Here is a 20,134-nt window from a genome sequence, read left to right as displayed (position 1 = left end):
TGTGTTCTGAGAGCATATTGTATATAATTTTAGTATTACTAATGAATTCAGCTCCTTTTCTGAAGTCACTGATTCAGTTAAATATCAAAAGAGAAAACCTCATATTCCTTAGAATTCAAGAAATGATCTTAAATAAATGACTTTGAGCAAGGCTAAGCAGGCCCGTATCTTTCCCCCTTTCTGAGAATATAAATAATGGGTATCACTTAAAAGTGAAGCCTTTTAGTATGTTTTGTCAATCTTTTTTGATCAGTATCAAGGATTGATATAAAATAAAGGTATATTAAGTACCAGTCACCTGAGTGCCTCAGGACTATGTTACTATGTTAGTAGGCTATGAAAGAGCTGTACTGGATGACTAAAGGCCAACATAAAACTGTAAGTCTGTCTGTCCTGGTTTTAGCTAAGATAGAGTTAATTTTCCTTCTAGAAGCTGGTATGGTGCTGTGTTTTGGATTTAGTATGAGAATAATGCTGATAACACGCTGATGTTTTAGTTGTTGCAGAGGAGTGCTTACACTAAGCCAAGGACTTTTCAGCTTCTCGCTCTGTCCTGCCAGTGGGCAGGCTCGGGGTGCAGCAGGAGCTGGGAGGGGACAAACCCAGGACAGCTGACCCAAACTGGCCAAAGGGATGTCCCGTACCGTATGATGTCATGCTGAACATATAATATGGTGGGGCTGGTCGGGGTAGAGGAGACCACTGCTTGGGGACAGGCTGGGCATCGGTCAGCAGGTGGTGAGCAATTGCATCGTACATCACTTGTTTTGTACATCTTATTGCTATTACTATTATCATTATTATTATTATTATTATTATTATTTCTCTTCCTTTTCTGTCCTACTAAACTGTCTTTTTCTCAACCCATGAGCTTTTACTTTTTTTTTTTTTTTTTCTGATTCTCTCCACCATCCCACTGGGAGTGGGGAGTGAGCAAATGGCTGCGTGGTGCTGTGCTGCCAGCCAGGTTAAACTACAACACTATCATGTACCTTAATTCTGTACAGTCTACCCTTTGAATTTGCTGGAAGTTTTATGTAAAAATCAGTAGCAGAGAATCTTAGTTTTCAATCCCATATGAAAGTTTATTTTAGGCTGAAGGGATTAATGGTTCTTTGTTTTCCTCTAGTGAAGGACCAAAGACTACAGTACTGTAAAATGTGTAAACAAACATTTCTAAAGCCAGATGAATATATCACAGCGTGTCATTTGCATCTACAGAACTTGCTAGACTGTTTAGATATGTCTTACTTGACAAAGTCCTGATGCGAATGGGGTTCAGAAGTTTCACTGTGTGTTTTAAGAAAGGACAATTTATCATTTGAGAAGTAAGATTTCAATTTTAGTTTGCTTGCTAGATCCAATGTCATACAACAAATTATTCCTTTCTGTAGGAAAGGGATCTCCCCCCACCTTATCTTCTCTTCCCCATTCCCACTCTTCTTGGCCCTGGTCCTGCAGTATGAAAGGATCCCTTTGAAACAATGCTGATTTATATGAGAATCCATGTAGGGAATAAAAGTCTGACTTCTTGAGTCAGAAAACAGGTAAGGACATGTATTTATTAAATCAGAATGCTGCTGGGAATGTCATAGATCTCTCATCATCCATTTCAAACAAGTATTTAGCTGCTAATTAGATTAACTATCTGCTTAAACTGGGAAAAAAATGGAAAGTCAGAATGCAAGGGAGTTCAAATTGTTCCTACTGTAACACTGTCATCTGAACCAAGTCTGTGGTATTTAATGTTCTTAGGGGATTTGTTCCCTGGAAATAGATGGGTGAGATGGTGCATTGAAAGTTTTCTATTACTGCTTCATTTTCTAAATACCTATTTTTACATTTTAACATTTAGCTCCATCAGCCCTCCCAGACGCAAGTGGGACAAGCAGCCTCACAATCCAATCTCCTGCATTTGGCTCACAGTCAAGCATCTATGTCTCAAAGCCCAGTGCGTCAGGCTTCCTCTTCTTCCTCCTCATCCTCCTCCTCTTCAGCTTTGAGTGTTGGCCAATTAGTCAGCAGTAAGTATTGCTCCCTGTCTCTCCTTACTTCTCCCCCCTGTTTGTCCTCCTTACTGCTGAGTTTCCTGATCTGCTTTCCTTCCTTTTTTTTTTTTTTTCCATATATTAGATTGTATATTGCTAACTAGAGTGACTCTTACCAATAAGAACTCCTAAGTGCTGTGATGGATGGGGCTTAAGGTAAACATGCCTTGAGAAATTGCAAGCAATGCTAAAAATGCTCATTAAAATGGCAGCAGCTGTTAATTGACTTTGTCAACACTGAGCAATTCTTAAAACTCAAACGTAGTTTATGTTTTTCTGAAATTAGAATTTTTTGAATCAGTCAGTGTAATTATATTGCTTAATATTTGGTGGGCAGAGTCTCTTACTTCTGCTTAAGTTGCTTTTTCTTTATTGTTTGTTTGCTTAGTTATTGTAGCAAACTGTTTTACAAAATGTAGCACTGCACAAATCTAGAACAAGAGACCTTTCTTGCCAGGAAAAGCTTGTACAATTTAAGCAACCAAGAACTGTAAGATGTGGGAGAGGAGAGAGCAGCATGCTGCAGTAAAATAACTGAGTTTCGTGGTTGGGATTGTAACAGCTAACTTCCTGGCCAGCCCTTTCTTCTAATTCACACATTTCAGAGTCTTCACTGTTACCTAATTAGCATTAACTTTGGTCTTCACATAGCAAGAACAATAGGCTGGAAGTACGCATAAGAAGTATTAACAGTTTTTGCACATCTGCAAAAATCTAACTGTATTGGATGACCTTGTTCAAAGATACACTGTGTGCATACTTCGAGTAAACAGTGTAGCTCACATCGTGTTGGTAATGGAAAATATATGACTGATGCTAGCTTGTGGAGGGCTTGGAAAAGATGTTTTGTTTAAAAAAAAAAAAAAATCTTGATTGGATTACTTCAGAGATTGTTTACATGGGAAAATTACTAGCAGAGCTATAGTGGTAAAATTATGCTAGTATAATTCCCAATGTGAATACTTTTATTCAGAAATAAACACAACTACATGGGTAGCTGTAAGTACATAAAATGTATAGATATAGATATAATTACAGTGAAATATACTGCTATTGTTCTGTCAGTACATTTTCTCATGTAGACAAGCTTCTGGAAAGAAGTTGAATAAGATGCTTCACATTAAAAATTCATAGTTACCCTTTACCTATGTGGGAAAATTGACTAAAATAGCTGGTGCAGAATAAGGTTCTTCTCAATTGCTGGTCCAGAATAGCTTGCCTTGCAGACACTGTTATAAAAAAATATATTCTACAATAACTGTTGAGGGGTACTCTACCCCAAAAAGTTATTCCAGTGAATTTCCCCATGTGGATTAGCACTCCACACAATAAAAGCAACCTGGAAGAAGACCTTTTAACTTTACAAGCTAAATCACTTGAAGTTTAGGAGATGCCAGGAAAAGAGTACTTAGTCCAACTATATCTAACTCCCCTTATAACATGTATTTTGTAATAACCAAATGTGTTGTGATTAAAATCACAGAATCACTATTTTTTTTTCCTTATCCTTCATTCTTTGCATCATTGTTCAATGGAGGAGTCATGTAATATGGGAGGACACTGTCCCAGGGTTTGTTCCCTACCTGGTTCACTAAACTGTTGCCCAGTTTGTGTGACATCTGAGGTAGGGACTTGTAGAAGGGTGAGGGCTGGTCTTGCTTCTGGCAGCAGAGAGCTGTGGAGCTCCAGCTCTGTCTGCAACATAATTACGGTGCAATGGCAGACAAGTCACATACAACAGATTTTTCACAAGTGTTGCCTCAATATCCAGCTTGAGACTCTGGACTTTAATTTACAGAAGAATGTGGCACTCACAATTCAAAGTGCACTTTTACTGTGGAACTGTATAAAGCACCATTTAAAGCCACAGTCTAAAAAATCATCTTCTACTTGACCTTGACTGGGTAGCCAAAAATGCCTTTGCCTTAATATCTGTCCACTCGTCTGTGAATGAGAAGGGGAAGACCCTCATCTTACAGAAACATAAGAAAATAAATTAAGATTTCAAAAAATAGAAAAGCTCAAGAGGAAATGAATAACTATGTCTTTGGTGAATAGCTTTAGCAGAGGTCTAGGGCCACACACTGAACAAGTTAAAAGGCAATAATTTAATCAGTTCCTCTGTAACGAAGCGCAATTCATCTTGTGCGCTGGACAAGGCAGGAGTCTGTGGAAAAAAATGGCCCGGTGCTCAGACCAGCACAGCAGGCTACTGTTGTCCCAGCATTTTTAACTTCTTAGTGTTTATTTGTGCAACTCAAAGGTTGTTCTTTTAGCTTCATTTTTTGCTTGGATATATTTCAAGGTTGTTACAAAAGCAGAATAGTAATGTGAGTCAGTCATATGATGAGATAATACTTATATTCCAAGCTGGAAATATGAGATCTTCTGTTGGTTGAATGGATGAAGAAGCTGATAGGTTGTGTTATCATCTTGTTTGTCCTGCTCTAAAAGGGAATAAGGCACACACTGTGCTCATGGGTTTGGCTGAGGGCAGAGGCATACAAGGCACAGGAATATCAGTTCAGGGGAGAGAGGGAGGTGCACAAATTAACATAAACTTTTTTTACTTGTTCCTCTCAGGCTTGACTTCTTTAACACCTGTTCTGTTCCAATACCATTACTTCCTCACACCATTCTTCACACAATCTACATTCCCTTGGCCGCGGTACTTCTTTCCTCAACTTTCTCACTGCTGTTCTTTCCCCCACAGTCCATCATCCCTCGATTTCTATTCTCACTTTAGTCATCTTCCAGCTTCCAGATGGTCTCTGTCCCTAGACCATCTCTGTATTCCTTTTACCAGCATTCTTATCAGGCAATCACTGTCCTCTTCTGTCTTGCTTTATCACTAATACTGCCTCTCTTTTCCCCGATTTTCTTTCCTCTACCCTAGTGAGTCCTACTTTCTGTCTGTGCACATCAGACCCTCTTTCCCTCCACTCCAAACCCAGATTCCCGCTCTTTTTCCCTTCATTTCTTTTTCTTCAGATTCAGGGTTGTTTGGGTTTTTTTTGCCTCTTCTGTGTCCAAATCCACTTCCACTCTCCCTGAAAGTCATTGGAATAGTGTGGAAAATGATGACCAGAAGAGAAGCAAGTCAGTCTCCTTGTCTTTACTGTCTTCATGGCCCAAAGCAGGCCAGATCCACAACCATAGCAGGAGGCGTTCTTCTCCATCTCCTGCAGTCTTAGGCTCCAATGTTCTCAGTACAGAGAAAAACATAAAGAAAACTCCATGCAGAGGTGTAACAAATCTCTACCAAGGAAATAGAAACTTTGGAAGCTCACCTGGCTGTTAGAAACAGATTGTTACTTGGGATGGCAAGAAGTCTACTACAGACATGAAAGTTATCTCCCTGACAGCTATCAAGGCCCAGCTTCAAATGGCAGGAATACAGAAGCTTCTAAAACAATCGAGTTTTGTGGTTTATTTATTTATTTATTTTTAACCTGGGCAGAACAACATATTTTATTTACCTCATTCTCAGAAGTGGTTGAGCTCTCAAATTTGTCTTATAATGGCAAATGCCAGGCAAACTTAGCCATAGTTAATACCTTGACAGTGATCATGAATGGAACAGAGAAGATAGTTGGAGTTTTTCTCCTTTGCCCAAAACTGAACAACAGCTTGATTAAATCAATAAGTGGGGAACTCAGGACAAAGAAAATACTTTTCATACAAGTGGACGGAGGGCTGTGTTGTCCATGGGAATTAATTCACTGGGACTCGGCTCTTAAGAGCATTCCAAAGGGGGAGGGTGATTATAGGAATTGCCTGTAAAAAAAGTGTGATTATAATGGCAAAAGAATATAAAGTTATGGAACTTATTTTTCAGGCTTCATCCAGTCCCTAGTTATTCAAGACCAAAAGGGTGCATAATGCGAGGGAGAGATCAACAAAACAGTTATCCTTTATAGTTATCCAGCATATTCTTGATAACATTTAGCCAACCACAAACTGGATTTAACACTGCTTGCATAAGCCTGCTTGAGGTGACCAAGCAGTAAGTACCAATGTTCCAGAGAACAAGAGAGCTACCCACTGGTTTCTAGTAATGTGAAAAGAGCCTACAAGAAAGAGGAAAATACAGTCATTTCAGCAGGAAAACATCAAACCGCCTGTGTAACAAAACATGAAAAGTAAAGCGAGATGCATTTTTTACAGTTTTTCATTGTTGTTGATAATAGCACCTTTTTAGATAAATAGTCTTAATTGATCTTCATGAATTTGAAAATTGCTTTAGGAGTATAAAAACCCATTTGCATACAACTGTGCCTGTACATGGGGAAACAAGTGAACAGAAAGTGCCTCCCTGTTGCAGGCACTTTCCCACTTGTAGAATACAGTCAATTTCTGGGTGCAGATCCCTGAAGGGTAGGGTCACTTCTATGCCAAGCACATGGCCCGTGATGGGACAGAACCTTCTTGGCATCCCAACACCCCCAGTGGCCAGCAGAGCTTTGTTTTACAAGCCTTCAGTTGAAACCTAGAGCCTGCCAAAGTCCGTCCAAAGTCTTTTGTGGGATAAGGCCTGCAATGAGTCAGTGGTCATGAAATAAATCCATAGGCCCATGGGCAGCAAGAAACGGAGAAACAGAAAACAAGAGGCTTGTGGCCTCCTGAATATCTCTTTAACTGTTTTACCACTTGTGAGGCAGGAATATGGTTATTTTCAATTTCTCATTCATTCCAAAGCTGTAGTCCAGCCTTCCAGAGTCAAGTATCTCAGTAGAGATGCACCATATTCCAGAAGCTGTTGCCAAATGTAATAAAGTTCAAGACAAATTCAGCTACCTTATTTTATTAACTGGGTTGCTTACAGCAACTTCAGTAGTTAAATAATTGGTTCAGGCAAGGCTCTGCACACTTACTGAGAGAGAGTAGCACTCTCTACCAGAGGTCATGTCATATGAGTGAAATTATTAAAATCCCTTGTTAAAGGGATCAGGATTGGTCTTTAGTAACTTCAGTGTTTCAGGTTCTTTGTGTTTATTCATTTCAGTTTTCATTCTAGTCATATTTTCTTTATGATATTACATTTTTTTAACATTTCCAAACTTCTAAGAAAGTGCATTTCCTTAATCTCTTACTACTTCCCTTCATTTATTTTATAGATTTATTCCTCTTGTGATGTCCCATAATATTTTATTTTATTTTATTTTATTTTATTTTATTTTATTTTATTTTATTTTATTTTATTGTCCTTTTTTTTTTCCGTGCACTGTTTCATTCTTCATAGCTTCTCCCTTCATCCTCACTCCATCATTCCTCACCAGCAACCAAGGCTAGCTCTTCTTAAGACAAACTATTATGTTTCCAGAGAAAGGACATTTTAAAAGAAGGACTGCCTAAGTAATGACTGCAAGATTCATCTCCACTCTTCATGCCTTTTCTATGCATGTTTTTTTTTTCATGTTGTTTTATCCTTTCTTTCCTTTGCTTTCTCTTCATTCAATTCTACATTGTCATTCCTCCTTTTTTACATTTCATTTTTTTCTTCTCAGAGGCACCCCTCTTCTTATTTCTTTACCTTTCTTACCATATATTCTCTTTATGGAAATTGCTGTTTGTTTTCCCCTCGTGCTTGGAGATTTGTGTCTCCATGAAGGTCCTTTCTTCCTTCCAAATTCATTTTACTGTTATCTGTTACTATTAAATTAAAATGCCTCCCACAAACAAATTATTCTCTTTCCCATGAGCTCCAGCCTATTTCTCATTAACAGTGTTTTGTCCCACCTCTCTCATCCAATTTACATTCTCTTAGACTTCCTCTGCCAGCTCTTTCTCCCCCTGTCTGACTTGGGAAATCACCTGTAATCCCTCCCAAGGCAGAATTCTGTACAACAGAAATTTGCTTTCTCTTTCAGGGTTCATTGATTCTCTGTAGCAACTCTTTCCTGTCACTATTAAAATCACAAAGACTTTGCATTCACCAACAAACTTGTGGAATTTTGAAAGAATTCAAAAGTGGGAGTAGTATTTCCTTCAAAAGGAAAAAAAAATGGTTTTCAGTACAGGAGAGCCTGTGGATATTTTTCTTCTTCTCTGATCACCCACCTTCACCATTTACCAGGACATATGGGGGAATTTTAGCTTCCTTCCTTTTTGTTCTTCTGCTATACATATGTCCCATACAGTGGCCCCAGACAACTCTCATCTTTGTTCAGTGCCTGCTAGTTTAATAGACACAGCAGCAATAGAGTATGGAGCCATAATGTACCTTGGGAATATTTACTCTAAATACTGAAACTGTAGGTCCTAACCACTCAATGAGTTTGGTATTCTTTATTTTCCTCTTAGCACTGTGCAGCCTTCTCTAGGATATCCACTTAATTTGAAAAGCATCAGTTTATTTACAGTCTTCAATCAACTACTCTTCCTAAAATGTGAAGTAAACTATCCACTTAAGTGTTCTGAGAGCTCAGAACTTATTAAAAACAAATACATTATCTATTTGTGTATATTTATGCATGTGTATGTATTAGTCCACAGGGTCCAAGATTATGTATTGATGGCATTTTAATGGCAACAGAGTAAAACAGACCGGTGCTGTTATATGATATCAGTAGGAAAGGCTTCATAGTACTGTATGAGTAACACGAAGCTGATAGAATTCAAGGGACTATTTCTATGGATTTCAAAGGGCTTTGAATCACACCTGAAGTAGTAGTGGTTCTGATTTGATACAAACACTGTTTTTCCTAGAGTTCATGGATAAAAGGCTTCAGTGTTTTTGTCCACCCATTAGCACGTTCTTCCTCCTAAAGACACTATATAAGAGTGAAGCCTTTTTGTCAACAAATGCTATGCCATATATATCTACTCCCATATTACTGAAGTGCATCATAACTTTCTTTCTTATTTTAAGGAGACCTCAGCCTAATTGTTCCATCATCCAAGACCCCCAAGCAGGAAAGGACTTTTCATGATACTCAGTTTTCTAAGCATTGTACCAGAAGAATTCAGCAGAACATGACAATTTCTGTATAACCATGAGCAAGCATATGACCCCTTAGCTTTCTTAACTCCCTTGTTATTCCTTGCAGGAGTTTGAGGGGGAGAAAGGTTACAGGTGACAGCAATAGAGTTTGCTACCTTGAGAGTTCTCTGGGAACATCTGAATTGTACTTTGTCACATCCCTGACCACCCTAGTCAGAGGCCTTAAAAGGAAGGAAAGCGGTGAGGAAAGTCACCATCTTAGTGCAATTTACTCAAGGGAATCTTTGAGGCCATTATAATTTATGATATTCTGTACATGTCTCATTTGCTTTTCAGGGAACCAAAGGGCTGATAAGCGTTCATCTCCACTCTGTATCTATGAAAATCCCAACTGGAATGCTAGGTAGACTGTGGATAGGATAAGTAGGAATATTTCACATCCGCAAAGGCAATTACTTTTCAAATCTGTGTAGCCTCTCTAATAGCTCCTCACTACTAATAAGCAAATAATATGTATCCTAACTTTACACTGATTGAGTACATGGATGTATGTACAGGTGAGCTCAAGCACAGCACTGACAGCAGGAGCATGGTGCATCGTCAAAACTAGGTCCAGCCTGTGTATGTGTGTGTGTTTACCTGTACACGTAGTTCATGTGGTCCATAGTTATACAGATGTCTATTTTTTAAATCCTGTTTCTTCATGTGCTTCTTTCACTCAGGCTTTGAATAGATATAGGTTGAATTTATATAGCAGAAAAACTTCTTCCTCTGTCTCTATTATTGGACTAAAAGATTTTTTATAGGACATTTCCATTATAAGGGAATTTTACATCAGGTTTATAAACCACTGAAAATAAAAGCCCTGTTACTGTACTGCTGACATGCCCTTAGCTATAGCAGCACTAGCAGGAGCCACTGTAATATAGGGTTCAGAATAGTAATGTAGTCTAGCACTGTCCTTGGACAACTGCTTGCATTTACAGAAATTGATAGGTTATTGTGCTGTAAACTTTTCACCTAAGAAGTCTGAGGAATGAGGTGAAGAACAATAGAGATATCTCGCTGGGAGAATGGCTTCACTACACGCAGGATTGCACAACACTTTGAAATCTTCCACCATCCCACTCCCATGCTGTCTCCAGCTTGGCAAATGCTTTCATTTAACCAGGGATCAGTAGCTTGGGGGGGGAAAAAGTTCCATTCTCCAGCTGTTGTGTCATTTCCCTTGATAAGTCCTAAATTGACCGAGTTATCCAGCACCAAAGGAGCTTTCCTGTGGTAGACATGCTTTATTATGTGCCCTTTCAGGGACAAAGGCTTCTGTGTCAGTAAAACCGCTATGGAGAGGAAGGACAGATTTATTCTCACAGCATCATAAGCATTATCTTCTGAGGGGCTAATGTAAAAGTAACAAATTGTGCAGCATTACCATCCAAAACCTAATGGCCGATGTTGCAAATACGCTGCTCCTTGATTATCAACCTGATGGGAGGCAGAAAGAAAAGCTTGAAAGGCTGCTTCTCACAGAGGCATCTTTAAAAGATGATTTTTAAATGAAAGAGTTTTTTTTTGTGTTTGGGCTTGTTCCTCTGCTGGGTTAGTTTGGATGCTTGGCTGGTGGTTTGAGCTGGTTGTTGCAGAAAAGGGAAGGAAGGTTTATGAATTTCCTTATTTAGCATTAATTTTAGATAAAGTGGAAAGTATTGTGAAAATTAAAAAAAAAAAAAAAAAAAGCAGTTTATGTTCATGTTTAGCAGTCCCCATAGACTGCAAATAAATATATTAACAGCTGCCTTTCTTCTGTATGTAATGAGAAGGGGACAGAGGCAACACAACTTGTCGAAAGTGGGGGAGATATTGCAACGCAAAAACGAGTGTGGAGCTCAGCCACTCCCTCGCTCTGAGGTGAATTGGCCTTTTCTCGGGAGTTCAGCAATGAAATATGTCTTTGAACATCTTTCACCACCACTTGGAAGCACGGCTGCATAGTTAGCATTTTAGCAATCTGAACATGCTTCATAACACACCTAGCAAGGCAAGCTTGTTTCTGTTTGGGAAAGAAGCGAAAGGGAGAAGTATTCTATAATTAAAAATAAACATGAACAGCCTGACAATGAAACATGGGGTAAGCCTAGCCCACTCGTACGTAACATGAAGAACTGACACAATTCAAAAAATATTTCAACAGATCCTCAAACAGCCACTGGAGAAGTGGATGGGGTGAATCTGGAAGAAATCCGAGAATTTGCCAAAGCTTTTAAAATCCGGCGCCTGTCCCTTGGCCTGACACAGACTCAAGTTGGCCAAGCCCTAAGCGCCACCGAAGGCCCAGCCTATAGCCAGTCTGCCATCTGCAGGTAACAAGTTACATCATAAACTCTCCTCTACTCTCTTTGTTCTTCAGAATTATTCAGTTTATTGTGAGAAGCATGCTCAGAGTCATATGTCTTTAGAATGTATTATTTATTCTTGGATTTAAACTAGCCAATGATGTTGGTATCTGGCAAATAAGATGTTCTTCTTGTGTAGCCCTGAAGTAATGTTAGTCTTTTTTTTTTTTTTTTTTTTTTTTTTTTCCTTCTTCTTTTTTAAACAAGTGAGAAAAAATATTCCTGGCATCAAGACTTAATTCAGTAGACAAGCTGGAGACCCTGCTGGTGCTGGATAAGCAGCAGCTGACCGTCTTCATACTGTGCCATTTTCTACAGATAGGGTTACTGAACAAATATTTCATGGCTGCATCCCTGCTAAGCTGAAACTTGTATTACTATGGTTAGCACTTCACATATAGGATGTTAATGATGATTTACCTAGGCAACACAGAAAGGAAAAAATTATCCTTCCTGCTATCTTGCTATCTTGCAAACCAGAAGCTATTCATCTTTTAACAACTAAATGTTTAATTAAAAAATAAAAATAAAAATAAAAATAAAAATAAAAATAAAAATAAAAATAAAAATAAAAATAAAAATAAAAATAAAATGACAACCCATATATGCAAAGCAGGAGTGGAAATCTGTCCTAATCATATGAAATTATAATACAGTCTTGACAGAGTTAGTTAGAAGCAAACACCGTATATTCACGTACGTGTGTTACAGTAATCCCATGTTTATGCATGAGGTAACAAACACACTTAGGTAACAGCTTTTTCCTCTTGGGCAATGCCTTATAGTCCTTCTCCATCAGTGAAAGCCAAGAAACCAACTCTAAGCTCATTTAAGTGGATTTTGTTCTTGGTGATCCATGAAATGCTCTGTCTTTTTATCTGCTCTTTATACTTTTAATGTATTCCCCATAGAACGGAAGTGTACTTTTCCTGCAGTTTAAGACTAAGGTTATAAATAACATCAGTATGGGGTAGTGAGCTTGCAGCTCACATTTTGCTCAATGATTTTCCATAAAACCCATTGATTGTTGTTAAATACAAAAAGCTCCATAGGATCCTCTCACTTCTATGGCCTCCCCTACTGTTTTTTCTTATAAGATACCTCCCTGTAGAAAATAACCTTTATTCAGTCTATACAAGGATACTACTGCTGGGAAATTTGTTTCAAGACTTGTATATCGTTATACCAAACAACTTGTACTGCAGTATCAACACTAACAAGCAATGCCAACGATATGAATGCTATTGCTCCCTGTTGCTAAGGATTAATATTTTTTTCTTTTGTATGGCCAATTGGTAAAGAATGCCTAAAACAGGTGGAGTTTTTAGCAATTGCCAATTTGTTGTAGCCTACTATACTTTTAAGTGACAAATTGCAGTTTCCTTTGCTTATGTCTAGTTTGCTGTGTCCTCATTTCCTCCACCTACCTCATGTCTGAGAAAACCACTGGGGATGGTTTGAATTTTGCTAAGAGAAAGTTTCTTCACTAATCTATTGTCATGAAAACCCAAATAAAGAGGAAGTTGGAGCACAGACATGGCTAACTAAAACCCTAAATGTGGAGACCTTTGACAGAGGGCAAATTTTGCCCCCTTAGAGGGGTAAATGGCTCAGAACAGGATACAGAACTGAATGCAAAAGCTGGTCCCAGATACATGCAAAGTTATCTTTTTCTTTTTCTTTTTTTTTTTTCCTTCCTTTGACCCTCACAAATGGATCTCATTTTGGGGTGTAATAATCTGCTATGACTGTGCATTTCTTGTTAAGCACCAAGACATGCTGCTTCAGTGGCAGTTTGCCACTCCTTGTAAATAGCAGGTTTAACATTTCTTTTAATGGTAACAAAGGAGATTCAATATAAACTCCAGGATAATGGAAAGGGCAGTAAGGTAAGCAAGTTGAACAACCAACTTGGAGGCAGAAGTAGAGTCTTCCAGTGCCCTTTGCAGGTCATATCAGCAATACACCACTTACGCCAGTATGTTCTGCATGCAAATAATGGCACTGTCTTAATTTGGCACAATGAGTTCTAAAACATACACTTCTGACCGAAATATCACTGGACACCAAGGAAGGACACCATGCAGTCAATCCCACTTTAGGATGCCAGGAACTGGTTACAAATTCTTTGCCATGTTACTATTTGAAATTATTTCTTGTCTCATTCTTTGTTTGTGAGAAATGCTTTGTTCCTTGCTGAAATATTTTTTGCAGCTGCCACATGCCGAATATAGACACTAAAAATCACTAACTCCAGCCACCAAGTTGTTTTGCACAAAAGCATTGATTCGGTCAGTCTCACCTCCCAGGCACATTGTGATTAGCAACAGCAGCAGTGTTTGAGCACTGGGTGGGTTGGAGAGGGCAGCAACACCATGCAATAATTGTCACCTTTCCACAGTGTTAAATGCCGCAACGTATGATGGTGTGGACGTAGGTGAAGTGGAGAAATACAAATGGGTGGCATCAGAGGAACTGGGCTGACTTTTTTAATGCATAGCAAGAGAGGATGAACTTGATAAATGAAAGAAACAAGTACTTATAAGAACTGAAGAATGAACTCAGCTCTTCTGCTTGTTTTTGAAAGGATTAAAGCTTTGTGTAGCTGCTTTTCCAGATGTTTTATAAGACTTGTAAAATCTGGTTTGGCAAAATACTTTTGATGGCAAAATGATATATAGAAGACCTCATTTACAGGAAATGATATCATTCCGGTACCGTTTGTAGAAATCCCGCAATAAACCCAGCTTGGTGCCACAGCATATTAGTAGACTATTATGTTGGGTTTCATCTGGAAAACATGAGTCTGTCTTTGCACATTGTGGGGGTAGTCAAGATAATTGCAAAGTGTCCAGCTGTTTCAGATGAACACCACCGGAGCTATGGGAATCTGTTTCCGACCCAGAAAAGGGATATAGCGTTAACTTGCAAACAGTGAAAATTGCTAAAAAATGAAAGGAAAGGAAACCTGATATTCAGAGGCTAGTAACTGCCATTGGTTTGTATTATTAAAGCTGTGGTATTTGGACAAGGTGGTAATGGGGAGAAAACAAAGGGATTAATCGCAAGGATGAGATGATAAAAATCAATTGCCTTTGATGTCATTTCCTGTAATTAGACTTAGCCTTAAGGGTTTTGAAGATCTTCAGAAATATGAAAATGGTACGCATAACCTGTGTTACTTAGTGTGCTTAGAATTTTGTTGTAGTGTTCGTTTTGTAATAGCTTAAATATCTAGCTATATAATCATATTTATAGATATACCTATCTGATAGTTTTCGTAATCCATTGTAAATTACCTCTGCCAGTCAATTAGTCAGGCAGGCAGGAAGTCCCACCCTGGCAGAGCATCAGTGTAAGACTCTTCTTTCTCAATTTTCCCTCAGACACACCATCCTGAGAAGCCACTTTTTCCTACCACAGGAAGCCCAAGAGAACACTATAGCTAGCAGTCTGACAGCCAAACTGAACCCTGGCCTTTTGTATCCTGCCAGGTTTGAAAAGCTGGACATCACCCCTAAAAGTGCCCAGAAGATAAAGCCGGTGCTTGAGCGGTGGATGGCTGAGGCTGAGGCCCGCCATCGAGCAGGTATGCAGAACCTTACCGAGTTTATCGGAAGCGAACCATCCAAAAAGCGCAAGAGGCGTACCTCATTCACGCCACAAGCCCTTGAGATCTTGAATGCCCACTTTGAGAAGAACACACACCCCTCTGGGCAGGAAATGACAGAGATTGCAGAGAAACTGAACTATGACCGGGAAGTAGTTAGAGTTTGGTTCTGCAATAAGAGGCAAGCACTGAAGAACACAATTAAACGTTTGAAACAACACGAGCCTGCGACAGCAGTTCCTATGGAGCCCTTAACAGACTCTCTGGAAGAAAACTCCTAAAAGCAAAACAAAACAAAACCACACACCCAAAAAAAAAAAAAAAAACAAAAAAAAACAAAAAAAAAAACCCTGCACCAACAGAAATGTAACCGTTCGAACTCTGAAAATACCTGTTCATCACCCTTGTAAGTAAAAGACTGAGAAAACTACAAGAAGGACAGAACAGTTTATAAATGTCCATGGGTTTTCCTATATAAAAACAAAACAAAAAACTACACAACACTTAGTGTGTGTGTGTGTGTCGTAGAATTAGTTCCCCAAAAAAGAAAAAGCCAGTTTTTTTTTAAATGGACTTAAAGTAAACCAAATAACTGCTTACTTTTTTCTGTATATTATGAAAATGTGAACACATTTTAAGGAAAAAAGAAAAAAAAAGAAAAAAAAAAAGAAAAAACTTTTATCTGTTTAAAAGAGAATACAAGCCTGCCACCTGGAGGAGTGATTGTAGCCTTTCAGGTATCAAGTGCTGATTCACTATGAAAACTATTAACCAAAGTCAGAAACATGGCATTGCAAACTAGATTGTTAGTCTACTCTTTTATGGGTGTAAAATTGTGTTATGAATTTTTACATTTGTATTTTGAAAAGATGAAAACAACAGGATTAATTTCTCTCATCCTTGATTGCACCCCCTGCAGGTGTGTACAAACAGGTGTTAAAGCCATTCCATCATGGTCACCTCCGTTTCTTTTGTTTGCATTTAGTCAACATTTTTGCAATCTCCAAGTGTTTGGGTGCCAAAAATCATTTGTTTTTATTGTGATTTGCAGGGTTTGGTATTTCTCTTCTAAGGGTGTAAATCTTGGTTTGCATTTATATTTTTTATTTTTTGTTTTTTTCTGACTCTTTTTGCTGCCTTCCACCCTGAGCTCATTCTCCACTCCTTCCCCACACCCTCATAACCCAGTACTCTTTGAAGATTTTTAAAAAGAAAGTGCAACCTAAACACTTTTATATTGATATGCTGAAATGCAATAGAGGACAAGGAAGGATTAGAATTGTGTCTGATGAACTGTTAGCTCACACTGAACATTGTGTTTATTGTCAACTGCATAGCTTGGGATTTCTCTGTCCTTTGGCCACAAACCTGGAGAGGTTACCAAAACTCATTTTGTAGTATAAACATAAACTACACACTTGGTTCAGTACTGCATCTATATCACGGTTCTGTTTAAAGCAATTTCTCTCCAAAGTCTGCTAGCCAAAGAAATTTCTTGAGATTCTGATGAAAACAAGCAGACCAAGAAGTGATGAGGATGGTCTGATCATTACATTACAGTGGACTGCCTCACTGTTAGTGCTTGGTTCCTTCTGCCTTTTTGGTCATCCCAATATTTATGTTTGCCCTGTTGAATTCTTCAATGGGAGGGTGGGTTTCTGCAGGTATCTGCTGTGATCACTGGCTAGATTAAGCAATCAGGATTTAGGAAACCCATTGAATATCCTTTGGAAATAGTGAGGTTGGTCACCTGCAGTGTTTCAGGTGAATTCTCCTTTAAAGACAACTTTCTATGACTTCCATGTTGATGGGACAAGCATCTTCTAAAATACTGTGATCATTGGACTTAGGAGTGTACCAAGGCTCACATGGAGAGAAGGGTGTTAAAGGTTCTGGATGGGTTATGGGTGACCCATGAAGGTTACCTGCAATTTTCGTCTTGTGCTGATTTCTGCTCCAGACTCTGGACTTTAGCCCATTGTTAGGATGTGAGCTGCCTCATGATCAGGAAGCCCTTAACATCTGACATTCTGTTCAACTTACTGTAGAGGAAGTAGAGTAAAAGTTCTGCTGGTATAACTCCTGATTGCATTCACTGACCTCAGGATTGTACTGGATTTTTGGTTGTCTAGCCAAGACATTGAAGAAGGCTTACAAAGTACTGGGGTTTTCAAATAGCACCCCTCTTACAAAATTATGTTTTCAAGAACTCAAAAAGAAATAGTGAAAGAAAGGGGCTTCCACTGATTTCACTGGGCTCTGAATTTGGCCCTCACTATTTTATTAATGGGATTTGCCTTGTAACATAGGGTATTTGCTGTACGGCTGGTAGAGTTCTAAGGTTTCATCTCTGCCAGAAACTGCATCTAAATGTGAGTGCTCCCAAAGGTCAACGTTGGAGAGCACTGAGGATCCAGTACTCGGAGCTGGGCTCATGTCCAGTGAATGCATTTTAGGCTTTAAGCTTCAGCAGGGTATGTTTAAGGATATTTTCAGTATTGCTTTTATGAGGAGGAGAGTGTGAATTGTTATTGACTCTTTTCCGACTGTTGATATATAATTATCTGTTGGGGGAAAAAAAAATAAGTAACCACAGGTAAATTGTGTGAGGGACAAAAAAGCCACTTTACCCAAGCTGAGCATGTGAAATAGCCTCACAGCAACATCTGACCCTCTGTGTTCTCTTTTTCCCCCCTCTACCCGTGGATACCTCTATCTGTGGATATATATATCTCTGATATCTATACCAAACAGAGCTAAACTTATGGCCACAATTTGATTTACATAATGGTCAGGAGACCACCCAGCAGCCAGCAGGGACGCAAGGAAGAACAGATACCAATTTGGAAGTGGATGCTCCTGAAGCCCTACCCATGTCTCCAGTATGCTGCTAATTGTCTGGTCATTAATGCCATGAACATTTTACCTGTTCATCCACCCTAGAGACCGTATGCCCTCCCTTTGCCCCTATCATCAACAGCCTGGGAACAAAACCATCAACCATTTGTTGTCTAAAATCTAAATTTCCAGTTCTCCCAGGGACTGTGCTAAATTTTGTGAAGAAAAAGTCCCCCTAGAAGAAAAGTTAGCTAAACGGTGTACAAAAGCTACTAAATGTTTAAAACTATGCTGGCAGCAGTTATATAAGCTCTCTTCTGTTCCACAGTACATATCGGAAGGATATAACTAGGACAGTTAAAATGTAAAATAAATATAAATCGCCAGCTTGGAAGAAAAAATGATGTTCATCCCACAGTCTTAAAACCATTCATGTGCAGTGATTTTTTTTACAGTTTTCTAATTTTGTATTATGTTTTGTAAATTATTTATAAAGTGTTGTAATGCTTCTTATATTAATTTTTTTATAAATAAATTTTTGCTATGAGGCATAAATGGTGCCTGAACAGATTCTTAGGACGACAAATTACGTGTGAGTCATACATCTTTTGGGGGCCATAAATATTTTGTTTTATTTTGTTATCAGTAACATTTCTGGTTTCCATTTGTAAACAAATTTCATGTATTGATTACATTTGAATACCTTTTAATTTTGCATGTGACTAAAAGATAAATTGCTACCAGCAAATGAAACAAAAGTCTCTTCAGTCATATGTGAAGGTTTAATGGTTTTCCAATTTATTGATCATTGAATTTTTTAATATATATATATAGAGAGAGATAGTTATTATTTGAATAATGAACCAAGGGTTCACTTGCTGTTCTGATTTTGTCTTTTTATGTTTTTTCACTAAAAAGCTATTTTGGACAGTTGAAGAAATCAAATGCATTCAAACGGTTCCAGTTTCTTTATGTTATTATTGAAAAAAAAAAAAGGAAAAAAAAAAAAAAGAAAAAAAAAAGAAAAAAAAAAAAGAGAGGGAGAGGGAGAACAAGAAAGCAAAAAGGAGCTAGGAAGGAACAAGTAGAGGCGTATCAAAGAACTCAAGCTATAACCAAAAAGAAATATGTAAAATGCCTTTGCTCGTCTTCTCAATGCTGGACCAAAGCTCAATGTATGTAGGTATATGCACATTGTATAGATATGGCTAAATGTTGCTGACAATCTCGCAATACTAAACTGTTACTATTAAAAAAAAAAAAAAAAGAAATACAAAAATAAAACTGTTCATCAGTGTTTTACCTCAGCACTCTACTTGTACCCAGTTATTGACCAACATTCAAATAAGAAGATAAGAGAGGAAGTTAATTTCCATGTCATGGTTGACTGTAAAATCTGTTTGGATAACATTTTGTAATGAGCTTTTTGTCATGTGGTTTGCTTGTTTCCAACTTGAGATTATGTGGGGCACATTTGTTTATTTATTGTTAAAAAGTGATATTATTATTATTATTATTATTATTACTATTATTATTATTCTTATTTTTGTCCTATGTGCTATAATCTACAGAATGGTCACCAGGGTCACTTATGAAGCACTGCAAAGAGATCTGTTTTTCCATGCATGGAGCATGCAGCGGGAAAGATGGCAGTACGAAATGGACTGTATTGTGTTCTTAAAAAAATGCTAATAATTCCAAAAGGAGTTGATGTGGTGGACTTGTGACCAAGAAACCAAACTGGATATTTAAAAGCTCCTTACTACTCTGACTTTGAAACCAAAGCTGATTTATCTGCACAGGTTGCTTAACATGAAAAATAAGTAAATAAATAAAAAATAAAAAACTGACAAAAACTGTACTTAATCTAGAGCAATATCTGTATGGTCAGTAAAGCTGCACTTTGTGTATTTCTTAACAGCTTCAGATCTGTCACTTTTAATTTGTACCATAAAAAATAAAGAATTGTTTGACATGAAAAAGAAGCTCCTTTCATGTGTTTGTCTTAAATCTCATGCATTATTCACATCATCAGAGCTCATGTAATTTCACATCCGTTCAATACAAAAATAGCTAAATGCTTAAAAGAAAGGAAGAATGAAAATCCGTTTGCACCGATGAGCATCACTTTATCTACGAAACTAAACGCTGTTTCTGTACCCCGAGTGGGCATGTACATTGGTGATGTCTTATTTTCTCCACAGATATGCCAAGCAGAGGATCTGTGGAAGGAATATTGCAGAGTCATGCAGGTGAGTGTGTTTTATCGCCCACGCTGAGAGGAGCAGAGCGGGTGTGAAGT

General features: G+C 38.2%; 1 protein-coding gene across 2 annotated transcripts in view; it reads left to right on the top strand.

Moving 5' to 3' along the window:
• The window catches only part of POU6F2 (POU class 6 homeobox 2), a 308,147-nt gene extending 288,330 nt beyond the window's left edge, over positions 1–19,817 (top strand). For both annotated transcript variants that reach the window (XM_084509804.1, XM_084509803.1), the window contains exons 8-10: positions 1,856–2,024; positions 11,183–11,351; positions 14,771–19,817. In XM_084509804.1, coding sequence (XP_084365930.1) covers positions 1,856–2,024; positions 11,183–11,351; positions 14,771–15,275 — 843 coding nt within the window. In that variant the 3' untranslated portion in view covers positions 15,276–19,817. The remainder of the gene's footprint in view (positions 1–1,855; positions 2,025–11,182; positions 11,352–14,770) is intronic.
• The last annotated feature ends 317 nt before the right edge of the window (positions 19,818–20,134 follow it).

The sequence above is a fragment of the Aythya ferina genome (genome assembly GCF_964211825.1).
Source record: "Aythya ferina genome assembly, chromosome: 2".
In the NCBI taxonomy this organism is placed as follows: Eukaryota; Metazoa; Chordata; class Aves; order Anseriformes; family Anatidae; genus Aythya; species Aythya ferina.
Note: the sequence above shows the minus strand (reverse complement) of the source record. Positions and strands in the feature narration are given on the sequence as shown.